General features: G+C 51.2%; 1 protein-coding gene across 2 annotated transcripts; it reads right to left on the reverse strand.

Moving 5' to 3' along the window:
• Positions 1-1,148: 1,148 nt before the first annotated feature.
• Rrp1 (ribosomal RNA processing 1) lies at positions 1,149-15,098 on the reverse strand. Of its 2 annotated transcripts, none has more exons than XM_051153361.1 (13): positions 14,888-15,098; positions 13,998-14,080; positions 12,397-12,454; positions 10,663-10,748; positions 9,421-9,482; positions 6,259-6,388; positions 6,112-6,176; positions 5,778-5,968; positions 4,475-4,554; positions 3,685-3,782; positions 3,042-3,061; positions 2,255-2,371; positions 1,149-1,380 (listed from the first exon to the last, which is right to left on the reverse strand). In XM_051153361.1, the coding sequence occupies exons 1-13, from the start codon at positions 15,018-15,020 to the stop codon at positions 1,190-1,192; spliced, it is 1,314 nt and encodes a 437-aa protein (XP_051009318.1). In that variant the 5' UTR covers positions 15,021-15,098; the 3' UTR covers positions 1,149-1,189. The 2 variants fall into 2 exon arrangements, with proteins under 2 accessions (XP_051009318.1, XP_051009317.1); XM_051153360.1 differs by having other exon boundaries at positions 1,149-1,383; positions 14,888-15,096.
• Positions 15,099-18,279: the final 3,181 nt, after the last annotated feature.

Raw genomic sequence — 18,279 nt, forward strand, 5'->3', positions numbered from 1 at the left:
GACTGCCCGTTCTCAAATCTACCCATACAGGATTAAAGATGACCACTTACACAGATGATGCCATCCTCAGCTGTGCATGACACATCAGTTAGGAGCCACAGTCAACAGCAGGGCATGTGGTGACTCGTGTGGAGTGAGGCAGTTACTAGAGGGAACCTCAGACAGAAGTGCTTCACATGGTGCAGGGGGCAGGCCTTCCCCCAGGACACAGGCATGGAGCCTGGGCCTCACTCAGTAGCAGCAACACTGATGAGAACCAGAGTGTCACCACACTTTTCAATGCTGTCTCCAGTGCACGCCTCCACCACAACCTCCACGGGCACGCAGATGGCTTTGGCACTGTCCTTCCTCCCATGGCCTGTCACCTGGCCCCATGCAACCCTGGCTGTCCCAGTGATCCCCAAGGAGAGACAAACCTGAAGCAAAAGGCCTGAGTCTGCCTTACTCTTGAGAAACAGCAGCCCAGTAAGGCCATGTCCTGGCCCCCAGGCTGGGGTCTCAATGCATGCTGTGTCCACAGGCACACTACAGTGTCCCAAAGAGAAGTGGTGGCAACAGCCAGGCCTTCCTGCCGTGGCCTTGTCACCTCTGTCACAGGAACCTCCTGAATACCCTCAACAGAGCAAGTATGGGAGGTGGAAGTACAGAGCACCAACCCACGGTCACCTGGAAGGCTCTTTTGCAAGGGTTCTCAGATGCACACACTTAAGTTAATAAAAATATACACATCACCCAGGAAGTGGCACCTACCACATCCCCACAGAAGTCCAAACAAAGGGCAGAAGCAGCCATGTGCTGTAAGGACCTGTAGTTTTATTTTGTGGGCAGCCCAAGGTGCCCATACAGGTTTTGTTTTCCTTACTTTCAGGGAGGGAGGCTGAGATGGGGGTCTTACGCTGGGACCCAGGCTGGACTCAATCTCTTGACCCTCTGGCCAGGGTCAGGTGTGGCCACTGCCCACAGTACATGTGAACCTTTGAGTCTTAATGAATTTCTGGTGTGCAGGCAGTGGCTCTGAGGCAGGATTGTTCTTGAAGGCCAGCACTAAACAAAGGGTCTCCTCCTCCATCCTGCTCCTGGTTCTCCCCTATCGGAAGCTCAGAGCCTCGGCATTCAGAGGCTGCAGGAGCATGCCCAGGCACCCTACCCCAGGTGCAGTAAGAAGGCTGGCCGGCTTGGGCTGTGCACCTTACTTCTCACTCGGCAATGCCCGTTTCCTCTTCTGCTTTAGTTGCTGGACGCCAGCCCCCTTTGCTCTAGCATTAGGCTTCCTCCTCTTCCCAGGAGGCCCTCTTCGGCCAGCCTTCTCATCCATCCTCCCACTTCTCTTCCTCTTTATCCCCGGGCTAGGATCCGCACTTGAGGCTTCTGTCTCGCTTCCTGCTGTGGACACAGTGAGGCTTGTGAGCAAGCTGCTTGGGCAATACAGTGGGTTCCATTCACTCAACTCTTCAACTATGATGTCAGCATTAGGGACAGTACCAGCCATGGCTGCTGACCAGTGAGCAGCCATGACATGTGGATAGTGGATATCAGAGAGAGCTGGGCTCAAGGACCAAGTCCCCAGAAAGATTAGGCAGAGCTCAGGATAAAGGGCCCAGACATGAACCAGAGTGAGAAGAGGCTGCAGGAAGGGAGGCAGAGATGGCTATCTGACAAGTGGCCAGAGCCTGTACCCCAAGGCCAGCAAACATAACTCAACCTGCCCTGTCAGATCTGGAAGACTGAGGCTGGAGCCAGGCCTAGGGCAGGCTGGGGAGAAGGCTGCAGCTGGAACCAATATGGATGGACCTCAGTGAGGAGATAGCTGGACAGAGATGGTAAACCCAGTGACCCTTCACAGCACAAATCCTAGGTTAGCACATGAAAAAACTATCTCAGGGCAAGGCCACCAACAATGTACGGCAGGCCCTGGACAGTCTTTAGCAAGAATGCCGCATGCTAGCACACACACCGGGAAGGCCAGGGGGTAGAGGTCCAGAAAGCAACAGTGCCGAGTGGTGAGGCTCAGGACCACTGAAGAATAGAGAAGGACAGAGGAGGCTCCGATCAAAGAGTGCAAGAGGCCAGAGAGAGGTAGTCTAGTCAGAGCACTGAAAGACTTCCAACTAAAAAAGGGAATAGTGACGAGTGACGGGGTCCCAGGCCAGGAGCACTGTAAGCAGGGAGGGAGCCTAAGAAAAGGCAGCACCACAAGCAAGGGAGACAAGGAAGGTGAGGCAGCTCGTATGTCAATCATCGCCCAGGGGCCTACCTTTATCATTCTGTGGCTCCAATCTGGGCAAACGTTTCTTTTTCTTCTTCCTCTCCCGCCTCCCTTCTAGCAGCTTCTTGCAGGCTTTTTCAGAGATTTCATTTTCGGGGAAAATGCCTGAGAAGCAGGTGACAGTCAGGATGTGGAGGGAATGCATCATCTCCATTCTGCAAGGTCTGCTCTCATACGAGACTCAACATGTTTGCAATGACTAAGCTGCTGAGACCCATGTTAGGGGTAGACACAGACCCAGCTCAGAACCAAGGAAATATGGAGAGGCAGTCTGTGGCACACGTACAGTGCCAAGGTCTATTCCTCACACAGGCGATTAGGCTAGAGTGCATGAGGCTGCACATGCATAGTGGTGACTGATGTTCAGTTCTGCATTGGGTTCCGGGGCACACACCCATCACACGCACAGCACACACACTCTAGAGTGAACTTCATCTAGAAATATTGGCATGAGTTTATGGCCCACATGAAGCATCAAGGTACATTCTGGTGAGTGAAGAGAGGCTGGTTCCCTAGCAAGCCAGAACAGGACAATGAAAGGTCACAAGGCCTCCAAGGACCAACACTGGCAAAGAAGTCTGCGCACCACTCTGCAAGCACAGAGGAGCAATGAGTGCTGGAGCCTTTGAGCCTACCCTTCCCCCACCACGTCACAGACCTCTGCAGAGACCTCTCATGCCTCAGGGATGGCTGGGAACCGCTCCATCCCACAGGCACTGGCTCTTCCTGAGAGAGAGAGAGAGAGAGAGAGAGAGCGAGAGCAACAGATCCTCACCTCCAGCCAGATCCCGCAACCTGAAAGAACAACAGACAACATTAGCTCTGGCTGTGGCTCTGTCTTCACAGGGATTGTCTGATGTCCGCCTAGTTTTTAACAAAATCTCAACTTTCTATGTTAATAATACAGACTTGGAAGCTGATGCAGGGGTTCATTGACTTTCCCCCTCCAACGACATCCCAGAAAGAACCCCCCCCACACCACCTCAAAAAACCTCTTTCAAACCCCCTCCCTTCTACTTCCTGTGTGTCTCCTTTAGTTGTCCTCCTGACTTTCTCTTCCTCTCTATGGTTTTTTTCCTTAATAATCCTATGTTCACCTCCTGTCAACTGGTTGCCTGCTCCATCTCTTGACCTGTGGTTGACTTTATTTAATCCTGTTTACAATGTTCAAGCAGAAAGTGCTTGGATTAAAGATGTGTGCTATGGCTGGGCTACACCACAGTTAAAAACAGGTTTTTTCCAGTGAATAACACAATCTTGGGGCTCAGAATGTGATCAAACATCCTGCAATACTCTCTGGCTCAGGCCACTTCACATGGTAACACCCAGGAAAGGCAGTGGGGTGGGGCTAGGTGGTAAGCAGACAGCTGACTTCCATGAAGGATGCAGCAGGGGTGAGGCCAGGCCTCTTGACTTACTTTTGAATCACTTTGTATAGGCGCTTCCTGTTCTGAGAAGGGGTGCTCTGTCTACTGGCGAGCTGGAACAGTCTGTTAGCAACTGCCTCATAGTCAAACTGTTACAAAAAGAAGGGAAAAACACAGGGGCCAGTCAGCGTCCACATGCCAGAGCACAGCCCGTGCCTCCTTGTGCCTGGCCAACACTGGCATTCTTGTCTCATCCACAAGAGCAGACCCAGCCCACTCAGCACTTAGCAGCCAAGCCAGCAGACAGAGACTGCCACCCCACAGGCACCAGCGCTGCACAGCCCCAAAGAAGCACCAGATTTCAGAAGGCAGCCTCTAACTCCATTTCACTTTCTTTCTGAGACAGGGTCTTACTGTGTGGCTGGCCTTAAAGTCCCCTTTAGCTTTAAATTCCTTACAAGCCATAACAGACAGGTAGGAATGACTTACTGACATCTGACCTTTGCAGTGCACCTGACCCCATTCCCTGAGCTGACTCCGGAGCTATAACCCAAACGCAAACCATAAGCTTGTGCCACCCTGTTCAAGGCCAGCACCCTAATGGCAGGGTCAGACTACTTGCTCAAAACAAAAGGTGTGCCACAGAGGGGCAGCAGAGCTGGCTTAGTCCTTGCATCAACCTCCTAGCACCTACCAAGAGCTGCCCAGCTGTTCATCAACCATCCTCCCCCTAAAGCCAGCCTCCATAAAGGTTATCTGCACATCCCTGTTACTGACCTCCTTCCTGGCCGTGGGTCCAGAGGGTAAAGGCCAACCTTGTGGCCCAAACATTGATGCTTACCTGGAGTACAGGGCCAGTGTTTTCCTCGTCATCCCATGCCTGCTCCTTGACTGCCTCAGGGTCAGCCCTATGTACGGAGCCTAAAAACAAAATGGAGCCTGAACTCAAGGTACCACGCCTAGTGTAGGGGTGCCCCAATACCAACAGCACAGCACTGAGGACCCTCTTGGTCATGCACTGGCACAAGCTGGGGAGAGCACAAGCAGCTGGTCTCCAGGGGAGTGCAGAGATGAGGAAACCTTCAGAGGACTGTAGGTCAGGAGGCATCTTGGGCAGCAAAGGCAGACTCAGGTGTCCCAGCAGTGGGTTAGGCCAGGGACCACTGAAGCCGTGCTTAGCTCAGCTTGGGACACTGGGCTCAGTTGTGTGCTCAGAACTTTGGCAGCAGTGCCTTGTTGGTGGGGAGCGGAATTGAGATAGGGCCTTGTTACGTCAGCTCTAGCTGGCCTTAAACTTAGGCAATCCTCCTGCCTCAGCCTCCCAAGTGCTAGGGTTACAGGCACGTGCTCCCACAACCCTCTCAGCATGGCCTTTAGGTGAGGGGCTGCTGGACATCAGTGCTGTGGAACACTGTTGCCAAGAACAACAGCTGCAGGATGGTTTTCTGTGGAGAGTGGCTGCTGAGCCACAAGCAGAGAGCAATGGGCCTCGCCGAAAGAGGACAGTTAAGAGAAAGATGGGAAGGTACACAGGATGCCCAGGTGGTGTGTCAGCGCTGGCAACAAAGCTGAAAGGGGACACCAGTGTGCAGAAAACCCCCTCTCTGAGAACCCATGACCACAGCATCAAGACCAAGTTAGGCTAGACTCACTGCTACCAGAACCCTGGCCTACCCCAAGCCCTTCAGGGGCCATTTATAAGCAGAATGTGCAGTCTACTCACTTGTCCTTCCCTGCAATTAGTTAGACACAGACTGACTGGAGGGCAGGGACAGGACAGGACTGATGGGAACAGGGAATCACAGGTGAAGGAGAAAGGTGAGGGCTTGGGCATGACTGAGGTTAGAACAGTGCATATGGCCTAAGCTCCATTCCCAACACCACCCCAAACAGAAACAAAACCTGGTAGATGCTGTCCTGTAAAAGGGGGGTCAGGGCACCTCACAGGACCCAGGGGGCATTACAGGCTTAGACAGGAGCTCCAGGAACTGAGCTGGGAGTCAAGTTCTGAGACAGCTTTAGGAGAGGAGCCTAGCATATATTTTATGCCATGCAATAAGGGACACTGGAGAGAAGAGCCAGGACAACTAGACCAATCCAGCAAGAGCCCTGGGCTCAGCCTAGGCTGGGCCAGGGCTCCTCACCCGCAGGCAGCTTCCTGGGCGGTGTGTCCTGCAGCTCCTGCTCACCCTCTGATGACTCGGCATCATCACCTGACACTTCACCTTCCCCAGACTGTGCGTCCAGTTCATTCATCAGGTCTTCAATGGCCAAGGGAGCCTGCTCCACAATCGTCTCCAAGATGCTCCGAGTGATCTTATTCAAAACTAAGGAGCTGAGGGTGAAGCAGAGGCCAGAGAGCCCATTGGTGTGGACTCTCAGACACCACGCCAATCTCACAGCATGGGGGGCCAATGGCCACAGGCTTGAGACGAACGAGTGAGAAAGGTCAGACCCCAGGAGCCGCCCATCACTTACTCCTTAGTGTGGGCTGCTATCCGACAGAAGGGGTCGATGAACTGCAGATTCTGGTCTGCAGTGAGCTGTGGGAAAACCAAGAGATAGGAGGAGTGTTCAGTACTGGGCACATGAGCCACAGCCCAGACCTCACCTGAGCCCCCTTACCTCTGCAGCGCCCACTTTGGTCAGCTCCTCCAGGAAGATCTCTAGGAAGTGGCTCTTCACCCCATTGGGGGCCTGGCTGTCAGGGTTCAGTATCTCGGTGGTTAGCAGCTCCAGCAACTGCTCAATCTGTCTGGAGAGAGAGAAGGAAAGAAGAGTGGTGGCCATGAGGCCACAGGTCAGCGGTATCCCTGCTCCCTCTACATCGACAGGAACACTCTGACCTTTCACATCCACATGCAAAGACCAGGAGGTCTGGGTCTGAGCAGCACAAAGGAATCCTACTGGCCCAGGTTTGTGCGACACATGACAAGAGCCTGGCACTTGGCCACAAACAAAGCATGTGCGAATATACATAGGCCTTTTGTATCTTTAAGACACAAGTGGAAATATGGCCACTGAGATGCTCTGCTGGCTGGTCCTCTCTACTCAGGAAAATGTGTCAGGTCAGAACAGACCAGAGGCCAAGAGGAAGGTACACCACAAGGGCTGGGCCACAGGCCATGACTGGCCTCCCTGGCCCTGCTGTGTGGCCAGTGAGTTGGCAACACGGGGAAGCCATGCACCTGTCACTCTCCCTGGCACATAGGCCAAACTGTCTCAGAGCCCTGAGCAGCTGACAGTGCAGACTCCCTAAAAGCCTGAAACTGTGCCACATGCCGTCCAAGGAGCCTCTGGATTGCTCCAGTGAATGGTCACCAACACAGGAAGGAAAAGTGATGTTGTGCCAGGCTCAGGGCGAAGAAGCCAATGGCAAGATGAGGCACAAAACCTAAAGGGAGACCAGAGCCAGGCGAGCTCCAGATACCAGCACACATGGAAGCAGCAGGAACAGCGCAGCCAGGCTGTGCACACCAGACAAGCACATCGCCTGGGCTCCGCCAGGACCAGGGCTCTTCTGGGTGTTCTCCAAAAACGAAGTTGCAACAGCAAATCAGAGAACATTAACTAAATTAAAAATGCCATAATGACAGCCGGGCGTGGTGGCGCACGCCTTTAATCCCAGCACTCGGGAGGCAGAGGCAGGCGGATTGCTGTGAGTTCAAAGCCAGCCTGGTCTACAAAGTGAGTCCAGGATGGCCAAGGCTACACAGAGAAACCCTGTCTCGAAAAACCAAAAAAAAAAAAAAAAAAAAAAAGCCATAATGAATTCTGTGTGAGTCACTAGTAACCCACAACTGAGCCCTGAAATGACGCAGAGCCATAGGTCTCAAAGGGATTAAAGAAAGAAACTACTCAAAACTGAAGGCAGGAGAGCTCTGAAGCAGGGTGGCTCTGAACACCACAGCCCAGCATGCTCATTCTGAGGCACCCAGTGGGCTCAGGGGAGTGGCTCTGGCTTTCACAGGAGGTGAAAAGTAGCCCAAAGGCCAGCTCCCTGCAAGTTCCGCTGACAACTGGTGCCACTTTGGTGACTCAGGCTTACAAAGTCAGCTTCTTTAATGCAGACTTTTGCCAACCTATCTAAATTTCCTTCCAGGCCCTTCTCCTCTTGCTGCCATCACCCCGACAAAAGAGAAGAAAAAGAAACACCCTAGGCAGTGCCATGTAGACACACCTGCATTGTTCTCAGAACTTCCAAATCAACTGCCTATTGGAGTTAAAATTACTCTTCAGGTCACTGGGCATGGTGGCACACACCTTTAATCCTGGCACTCCGGAAGCAGAAGCAGATCTTTGTGAGCTCAAGGCCATCCTGGTCTATATAGTGAGTTACAGGACAACCAGGGCTGTGTAGAGACACTATCTTTAAAAAAACAAAACAATGACAAAAATTGGAGGTTTTGATGATGGCTAAGAGTTAAAAAAGAGTCAAAATATTTATTACTTTTAAAAATGTTAAATGAGGGGCTGGAGAGATGATTCAAGGGACAAGAGCAGTGGCTGCTCTTCCAGAGGTCCAGAATTCAACTCCCAGCAACCACATGGTGGCTCACAACCATCTATAATGAGATCTGGTGGCCTCTTTTGGTGTGCAGGTGTACATGCAGGCAGAACACTGTATATGCAATAAAAAATTTTTTAAAATATGAAAACATTCAAACATTTGTGGTATTGGACTCGGGTTGGCACATGGCTTGGAACTTGCTGCCCCATCTTGTACGCAGGGACACAGGTAGGCAGGCAGCACCTAGGGGTTAGCTCTCTAGACCTGAGCGTCCCAGAGAACAAGAGTAGAAGCAGAACCCCAGAGGAGTGAAAGCCTACTGCTGCCACAGAAGTCATGGTCAGATGGAACACAGCCAGCCACTGCTCAGGGTCATAGGCCAGTCCACCTAAATACTGTGGTCAAAAGCAAGGGGCCTGGATGAAATACGACCACCAACAGCACAGCTGCTCATACCATATGCCTGTTAAAAAGAGGCCGTTGGGGCTGGAGAGATGGCTCAGAGGTTAAGAACACTGTCTGCTCTTCCAAAGGTCCTAAGTTCAATATCCAGCAACCACATGGTGGCTCACAAACATCTATGAGATCTGGTGCCCACTTCTGGCGTGCAGGTGTACATATAAATAAATAAATAAATAAATAAATAAATAAATGGTTAAAAAAAATAAAAAAAGGGGCCCTTGCCTGCACATGTGTTAGGACCAGTGTACACAATTCTTCCTGACTATAGAAATGGGAGCTAGAGAGATGGCTCAGTGGTGTGGCAGCACATGCCTTTAATCCCAGCACTTGGGAGGCAGAGGCAGGAGGATTGCTGTGAGTTCAAGGCTGGCCTGGTCTACAAAGCGAGTCCAGAACAGCCAAAGCTACACAGAGAGACCCTGTCTTGAAAAACAAAACAAAAACAAAGAAAGAAAATAAGAGCACTGCCTGCTCTTTCAAAGGACCCGGGTTCAATTCCCAGCACCCACACGGCAGCTCACAACTGTCTGCAACTCCAAGATCTGAGACCCCCCCACTACACCAATGCACATAAATTAAAATTAAATATTTTTTAAAAAATGAGTGGGATAGCACAGTTCGAAGACAGCACCATCTGAACCATTTTATTTTACAAAGCTATCTTGACTCAGCACCATTTGTGGTACCAAGTAACACATAGGCTACCTCCCTATAACAAAGAATCACAAGAGAAAAATCAGGGCTCAGGGTAAGCCAGAGGACGCAGGTCCCCGACCTAACCTGTCTGTGGGATCTGACTCTCAGTGTGGACCCACCTTTCTTCCCATCCTTGGGTTTTCACAGCCTTCAGTGACTCGCTCAGGACCATCCTCATGAGCTTGGACACAAAAGAAACTCACATTAGCAGGAGACCAGTCAACATGTCACCAAGCTCCCCCGTGTCCCAGAAGCCCCATGAAGTAAGGCCTCAGTCAGCTGCATGACTGGGCGGAGTGCTGCAGACAGGAAAGATATTGGTGGCCAGACACTTTATGCCCTCAGGACCCTGGGCCTGGACATCAAAGCTCTGCCCTTGGCTCTTGAGCAACAGAAAGGCAGGCTTACCTGAGTGGGAACTATAAACTGGAGTTAGCACAGTGGTCAGGGCATGCGTTGGGCTCCTCCCAAGGGAGGCAGAGTCACTTCTCCCAAGCTCTCGCAAGCCCTCCTTTCCCCAGCAGAGAGTGAGACACAGGCAAACTCTGCTCTGAACCACTGCAACACTAATCAAGGCTCAGCAGCCTTCCCATGGTGGCCCACTCCCCCTTGACATGGTTCAGTGTTTTATGCAGTTTTCCTGATTTTAAATCTTAAAATAATATGCCCACTGTGGATCCAGGTCACAGTAAAAAGACAGCGAAGGATACATGGGACCCAAGAGCCACTGGGAAAAGAGCACACCAGAGGCCTGATGTCACACCTGGGGACAACGCAGGCTTGACTCTTGTGCCTATCTAAACTACCACTGAGAAAGTAGGCCCTGCCACAAGCTGAGCCGCTAGACTTGGTCACATACAACACATAGATGAAATAGGCCTTGAAGGCTGGAGAGACGGCTCAGTAGTTAAGAGCGCTTACTGCTCTTCAGGAGGACCCTGGTTCAATTCCCAGCACCTACGTGGTAGTTTACAACCATCTGTAATTCTAGTTCCAGAGGACCTCAATGCCTTCTTCTGACCTTCAAGGGCAGCCGGTGCACATACATACAAGCAAAACTCATACACAAAACATTTTTTAAAAATCTTTTCTTAAAATGGGCCTTGGAAAGCAACACACTGGCTGAAAGGAGCACAACACAGAGAAGAAAGAAAACCCAGAGCCATCCTCAGCCAAAAGAGGATCTCCACAGACAGGGAGGACTAAGGCAAGGCTCCTGCTTTAACTCCTACTAACCCTTAAGGTGGGACATGCCAAGCTAGAGCAGTGCTACAGCCATGTAGTACATTCCAAACCAGCCCTTGAGGACTCCTCCGCCCCGGGGTGCCTCACCGCACAACCTGGGGCCGCACTTGCCTCACCATGTAAAACTTGTCCAGGCGCAGTCTGTCGATGCCCACCCACTCTCGGATCATGGTCTGCCAGAACGCCCGCAGGAACAGGTGCTCTAGGAGAAAGCACACACACACACATGAATCCTGGAGCCAAGTGGGGGTGGGGACAACATGCCCACAGAAGTCCCTCACGGGCAGCCCTGGAGCTCAGAAGTGAGGGTTCCCAGGCTCCAGAGAAAACAGCTCAAGTCAAGTTGTCATTCTGCTGTCTGCACAAGTGCACAAAGAGGAAGCAAAGGTCCGGGAAAAGGAGTGACTACTGGGGACACATCCTCCCCAGGCCTTTGTCCCTACCTTGGCTTGGACTAAGGCCCTCTCAACACTCAACCTAGACCTTTAGCAAGGAGTCACTGAAGCAGAGCTGTAGGCAGATGTCTGGCGCTTGCCCAGCTAGATGCACTAATCCTGCAGGTAACAGATGAGGCAGACACAGGATGCAGTCTGAACTGTGACCCCAAAAATCTTATGGAGAAGGTCTAAAGCCCTGGTACTTTAAAATGCCACCAGACTGAACAGAGGGGTCGTGCTCAGGGCACTAAAGCAGGTCTTGAGTGGACCCTATCCAATCTCACTCCACCAGAGAAGGTGCCACATATATGGCAAGGAGGAACCAGCCCTGGGAAACCCCAGAGCTGGAAGCCAGGGAAGGCAATTCCTCTTCTCTACAAGATCCACCCCAGCAAAGGGTTGCTCAGATGGCTCAGTCACGGTGGCCTGGTCACTAGAGCACCAAGTGATCACTTCAGCTTTGTACTGAGCAAAGCAAGTCTCCTGCCAGTTCTGAGAGCAGGGAGCTCAGAGCCACTCTCTCCTGACCCCATGACACACATCTGTGATGCTAGTGCCCGGGGACACTGAAGGAAGATCCCAAGTTCAAGGCCAGCCTGAGCTACACAGTAAGAACCTGTCTCCAAAGAGAGCTGGGCGGAGGGATTCTCCCAAACCAAGGAAATGTGCTATGCCCGTCACTGTGCCAACGTCTGCCCAGCTCACTGAGGACATGGGCACACACCTCCAGCTCCTGTCAGGACTGCCTCAGAGCAGTACAAAGAGGCCGGAGCCAGGATCTGGGCCCCAGGATTTTTAAAGGGCGCCTAGGTGATTCCAACAGCCAGGCAGGATGTGGGATTTGGTCGGAAAACGAAAGAGCTAGGAAACACACTAAGACAGCGAGTCTCAACCTGTGGGTTATGGCCCCTTTGGAAGTCAAATAGGGCCATTGGAAAACATATTTATACTACAATTCATACCAGCAGCAAAATTAGTCATGAAGTAGCAATTAAAATAATTTTATGGGGCTGGAGAGATGGCTCAGCAGTTAAGAGCACTGACTGCTCTTCCAGAGGTTTTGAGTTCAATTCCCAGGAACCACATGGTGCCTCACAACCATCTATACCCTCTAATCTCCTCTTCTGGCATGCAGGTATACATGTAGATAGAGCACTCAAATACATACACTATGGTATGGCGACACTGGGCTGGTATCTGCATGCTCTACCTCTCCTTTCACTCTAGAGCCATGTCTGTTTAGTAGAGTGTGTGTGTTCAGGCTGAGCACTGGGCCGTGTTCCATACCACAAGCACCCACACAGCCACCTCCCTATAGCTTGAGGTCTGAGAACACGTTGCTGCATTGGTCTCTCTGAATCTCAGAGATGCTAGTGTTGACGGGGATGGGCCTGGCTTCAGTGTTGTACTCACGTGCCTCTGTGGTCTGAAAAGCATGGATGAGCTGGGAAATGGTCCTTCCTAGTTCTTCCTGTGAGAGAAATAGGAAGCACACCTCAGGCCCTGAAGTGCTGTGCTCTGACAGCAAACACAACCAAGGCCCACTCACTCACACAAACAACCAGCCGCTGGTTGGCCTTCAAGTTTTGCATAGCTCCTTGCTACAAAAGGCCTACTCTGCGGAAACCATCAGACTTCCTAAAAATTGCCTATAAACAGCAGGAGTCGGAACTGGCCTTACCGAGGCAGCAGCCTTGCAGGAGGGTTGACAGCCTCAGACATGGAGGTGTAGAGGTTGGTCTGGAGCTACTATGTACCCAAGGGTTAACTGTCTGTCCCCCAAGATCTTTGCTGTCTTAAGAGCACAACCTCACATATACCAAGTGTATATGTGTAACTTTGCCTCCCAAGTTATCCCTGATTGGCCAATATAGTTGCCTACACCTGGCTGGGCAGAAGAGAAGAAGGTGGAGCTAAGGTTGATGGGCTTGGGATCCCAGAAGGATGTGGGGCAGAGGGAGAAAGGAGGTCACCATGGGTTAGCGTGAGCTAGAAGCACGTGGCCTGGAGGATCTTGCTTTGAGGACTGGCGTGATGCAGCAGACGCAGCCCAAGTGAAACAAGTACAAGTGTTTATGGGATGTGCATGGGAAGCAGCCCAGGCAGGAACAATTAAAGCAAGTGACGTGGGATGCGTGGCTGTGAGACAATAAGGTAGCTGAGGGGGCTTATATCTGCCCAGCCCTAGTGTTTAAGGTTATCAATAATCTAACAGGTCTCTGTGTCTGATATTCATATAATAGTGGATTAAGAAATGACTACTGCATATGGGCCGGGTGTGGTGGCACACACCCTTAATCCCAGCACTCTGGGAGGCAAAGGCAGGCAGATCTCTGTGAGTTCAAGGCTAGCCTGGTGTACAAAAGCAAGTCCAGGACAGCCAAGGCTACACAGAGAAACCCTATTTCCAAAAATCCAAAAGCAAAAAACAAAAAAACAAACAAAAAAAAGGACAATATTAATTAATACTACTACCACAACATGGTGAGGACCAAGATGGAAAGGGGGCAAGCAGACACACAAAGCACTCACTATCTTTCTGTCTCTTGGTATTAAGCGCTGCCCAGTGCACTGGCTAAGACTCCTAAGGTAGCTTAACAAGGAAACAGCTGTTTTCAGCAGGCACAAGAATATGGGTCAGGAATCTGCTCCCAAGGCCCCTCCAACTGTGTAAACAACTCACAGGCTGAGAACTGCTATCCTAAAAGGCCCACAGGAGAGGGCCCCTCCCAGGAGACCTGGATTCTGCCCTTGCTTCTACTGTAGCAGGACTGGGTTTCCAACCAAAGCAGAGAAAAATGTGAGACCATCAACTTCAGCCCGCTTTGTGGATGACAAGCTTTGCCACCATGTCACCAAGATGCTCAAGCCAGGCACACAGAACAAGAGGTGTAAGCTGAGTGACTCGACCCAATGTCTGCGGCCATGTTGGGAGGCAGGGGGGATAAACACCTGCCCATCAGTCCACCATCCACTCCTGCCCATGCTCTGTAGAGACCTTCCCAAGCACTCACCTGCTGGAGCGGCTTGTCCTGCATCCACATGCAGTAAAACAGTCCTTTCCACACCTTCAGGAGCTCATCTGGAGTAAAGCCACCTGCACCACAAGAGCAACAGTGAGGCTCGGTGGACACTGGAACCCACCGTTCCTTGCCAGGAAGGAAGTACAACTGCCTGAATTACTCCAGAATCAATTATTGTGCAGGAAGTAGGCAGTGAGCCCTTCCCCAAAAACACTTGCCAACACAACTGCCATACCTGTGTCAGGAGGAGCTCCCCTAGTAGCTTCGTGCACCAGCTAAACGATAGGGTTAGTCCCACAAGGTTAAAACTCAGAACCTCAACACTTTTGGACTCACTGGTGACCCATAGTTGATGCAGTGATAATTAAGCCAGTGTTAGATCAAGGAGTTGTAGCTTTCCTATTACATCTCACAGATCAAACGGTGAAAGTTAAGTTTCCTATTCAGGCTAGCAAAGGACAACACCGCCATTCGGTGAGGCGATTTCCCAAATTGCGGTTCTCGGATTGGAGCGTGGAAAACCGCCCTGCAGCGCTTCCTAAAGCTTACGGCCATGACCTCAGCCAAACCCCTGCTCAAGGAATCTAGAATCTGCAACTGTGAAGGGATATCCAGGAGATGCTGAGGCTGCTGGCAGGGGTGGGGGTGGGGGGTGGGGTCGCTCTCTGAGGACCAGAAGCATAGAAACCGCTCAACAAAAGGCACGTTCCTGGGAAACTCGACGACGCTCCGTCAAGTACACAGAACACTGGTAAGGGCCGGCGGAAGAGCACCAGCAAGCTACAGAAGCACTGGAAAAGCACGCATTTCGACGGGGACGGCCAGAGCCAGAGAACCGCGGGAGCACGCGGCGTGGGTTCCGAGCCCGCTCGCCCGCGTACCTGAGGCCCGCTGCGTCCTGGCCACGATGTACTTCCGCAGCTTCCGCACCGCGCGGTCCCGCGTCACCTGCTCATTGCCCGCCAAGCGCTGCGCCAGCTGGATCTCCGGGGGGAGCGGCACGCCAGGAACCATGGTGAAGACCCTCACAACACGCACTCCCCGCTTCCGCTGGGGCGCTCCAGTGACGACACGCGGGCGTCACGCCTGCGCGACACCACTGCCAACGTCAAACTGAAGCGATACAACGCTGCAAAACGTCTCGGACGTTGGCCCGGCCCGCGCTACCGCCTCCAGTGGCCGGGAGGAGCAACTGCAGCCTGCTGGGATAATGGAAACCATCCCTGATTCTTGGAAAGGCCAAGAGCGTTGGCTCGCCCTCCTCTTTACTGAAAACGAGCGTTGCGCGCGCCGCAGGAGTGGCTGCATTACCAAAAAAAAGGTCTTGATTTGGCCCAGCCTGTCCTCAACTGCAACACTCAGCTATGGAAGGGCGAGTGAAGCTGCCCCTTGCTCAGCATCCTGTCCCTACACTTGTGAGAACTGCAAGCCTTACCCAAACACCTTACCTGAGCCCTAATGCGCTGGTATCCAAGGAAATCCACTCCACCAAGCTTCTTGCAGAACATCTGCTTTCCTGGACAGAGAAAAGCAAGAAAACTATCATGACCCAGATTATGGGACAAGGTGCGGGGCACCTATCCTGAAGGTGGACTGGCGAGTATAGGTGTTAAAGAGGGCAAAGTGAGGGTGCAAAACTTGGGTGTCCCCGGTTCAGGAAATGTGTAGTGACGGTCGTTTGGGACACAATTGGGAAAACTTCCATATAACCCAAGTTCTGAAATGTTAGCTTAGGATACAAAACAATTGCAGATTTCTTTGGTGTGACCATGGTGTTTTCCCAAGACCACCATACGTCTAATCACTTGCTGGGAAGATTCACGAGACCAGTGGACATTTGGACATAGTGTTGTCATAGCATTCCGAGTTGATTGCCACATCATGGGCTAGGGTCAAAGCGTCAGGTAAAGGAAGGTGGTTGTATTTGAAACGCTAGATTCTGGAGAAGATGAAGGGACGGTTGTTCCAAGTTTATCTGAAGAGGAGATGGAGTTGAAGAATCCAAGTTAGCTTAAGTTAGCTATAGCTCAGCCATGTTGCTTATATGCTTGCTGCTGAAAGTAGCTAAATAGGTCAAGTTAAGAAAAATTTCCACTACTACACCCCACAGCCCCTACCCGACCTTACCCGGAATCTGTTAGCCTGAGGTAGTGTAAGATTCCAGCTGGCCTGAGATCAGCCAGCCACCTTAGCAATAGCATCGTAGGCCGATAGCAAGAACAAACAAAACATTGTTAGCCAATCAAGAGCCCTTCTCCTCACCCTGCCTGCTCAGAATTTATTGCCTCTACTTCACCCTGCTTGGAATTTACTGGCCTCCGAGAAAAGGCCATGTCCATATATCTTACCTAAAACATCTGCCAGAATCAACTGCCCCCAACCCCCAAAAGCTCACCTTTGTTAGCAGATCAGTTTTTAACTAACCACTGTGCTGAGTTCTGCTTATGTAAAGGGCATTTAAACCCTCAGTTTTTGCAGGACGGGGTCCCTAACTCTTCTGAGCTTGGTGGACCCCGGTGCATCAGCTCAATAAAATTTCTTTGCTTTTGTGGGGTTGGGGATTTAGCTCAGTGGTAGAGCGCTTGCCTAGCAAGCACAAGGCCCTGGGTTCGGTCCTCAGCTCTGAAAAAAAAATTTTTTTCTTTGCTTTTGCATCGACTCTGGACTCTGACTCTCAAATTTCTAAGGTGGCACTCTTTACTTTTAGGAATAAGTTCTTTGTGAGTCTGTGCCTCCTGGGTGGTGCTGAATGGATGGTGCCATTCACCCACGCAACCAGGTACACGGTCATCCTCCATCCTAAAACAGAATCAAAAGAGCCTGTAAGATGGAGTCTCTCAGGGCAAGGCACAGCCCGATCTTAACAGGGGATAAAAAGAAATGGATCAAATTACATTATACACATTTAGGAAATATCACAATGAAACCACCATTTTATGCATCTAACATACAATATCTCAGAAGACCATCTTGCCAGTTGGCTGATTTTGCAAGTTTAGGAGACCGTTGATCATAGACTGAGGGCATCTTTTCACTGGGGTCTGTGACACAAACCTGCTCCTAACTGTGCAGTCACAAGGTTCTTTTTCTTAAAAGATTTGTTTGTTATATAAAGAGTGATCTACACGTATATCTGCAGGCCAGAAGAGGGCATCAGATCACATTAAAGATGGCTGTGAGCCACCATGTCGTTGCTGGGGATTGAACTCAGGACCTCTGGAAGAGCAGTTGGTGCTCTTAACCTCTGAGCCATCTCTCCAGCCCCAAGAAATTTTTGAATGGACTTTTTTTTTTTAGATTTATTTATTTATTTATTTATTATGTATACAGTGCTCTGTCTGCCAGTACAACTGCAGGCCAGAAGAGGGCATCAGATCCCATTATAGATGGTTGTGAGCCACCATATGGTTGCTGGGAATTGAACTCAGGACCCCTGGAGGAGCAGTCATTGCTCTTAACCTCTGAGCTACCTCTCCAGCCCCGAATGAAACTTTCTAAGAAGAGGGGTAAAGTCAATAGGAGGCACTCTGAAAAGGTTTTTGTTGCAGTTGCTGTTGTTGTTTTAATTTAAGGTAGGTTAGGGGAGGTTGTGAGGAGAACATAACGGAAAGAGAGGTTAGTGGAGCTGGATCTGTAGAGATGTCCTGTGAGTTAACTTTGGTAAGTTGTTTTGGATCCCTAGCAAGAATGCCAAGTCACACACTGAGGTAGGTGACAGACTGCCTGTTACACAGATGAAAATATCCCAAGATGGTTTCTGGCTTTGGACCTGCAGCACTCTAACTCCTGGTCATTGGTTGTCACTTGAGGGACTTAGGATGACACACAGGTGTGGCTCGCTGTGGTCCTCACGGGGTTCTGCCTTCTTAGGGACTGCAGCTGACAGTGCCACGTTTCTGTATGTGGAAATGTCATCTCACATCCCGTGTGGCGAGGCACTTGTGCCTAGGTCATCAGGATGCCAGGCCTTCAGGAGAGACAGAGCAACTGTGAAAGACAATAAGGACGGGATCCAGGGGCCCTGACACCTGCCATCCCTGGGGTCCCCCCCTCTGCCCCCCCACCCCACCCCACACCCCTGCCACCTCTAGTCTCATTCCTCTCTTGTTTATTATGCAGATGAAAAGGCTGGAAAAGCCAGAGGCCCTGTCTAGCTGCCTCCCCCTCCCCTGAGACATCAGACCATGCCTTCCCTGCTCCTTCCCTTCTATGGAGGCAGCAGGACGTATAGAGAATTGTCCCTCCCTAACTCTGCCACTCTGGGCAACTCTAC

This window comes from Acomys russatus, chromosome 11 (assembly GCF_903995435.1).
Source record: "Acomys russatus chromosome 11, mAcoRus1.1, whole genome shotgun sequence".
NCBI lineage: Eukaryota > Metazoa > Chordata > Mammalia > Rodentia > Muridae > Acomys > Acomys russatus.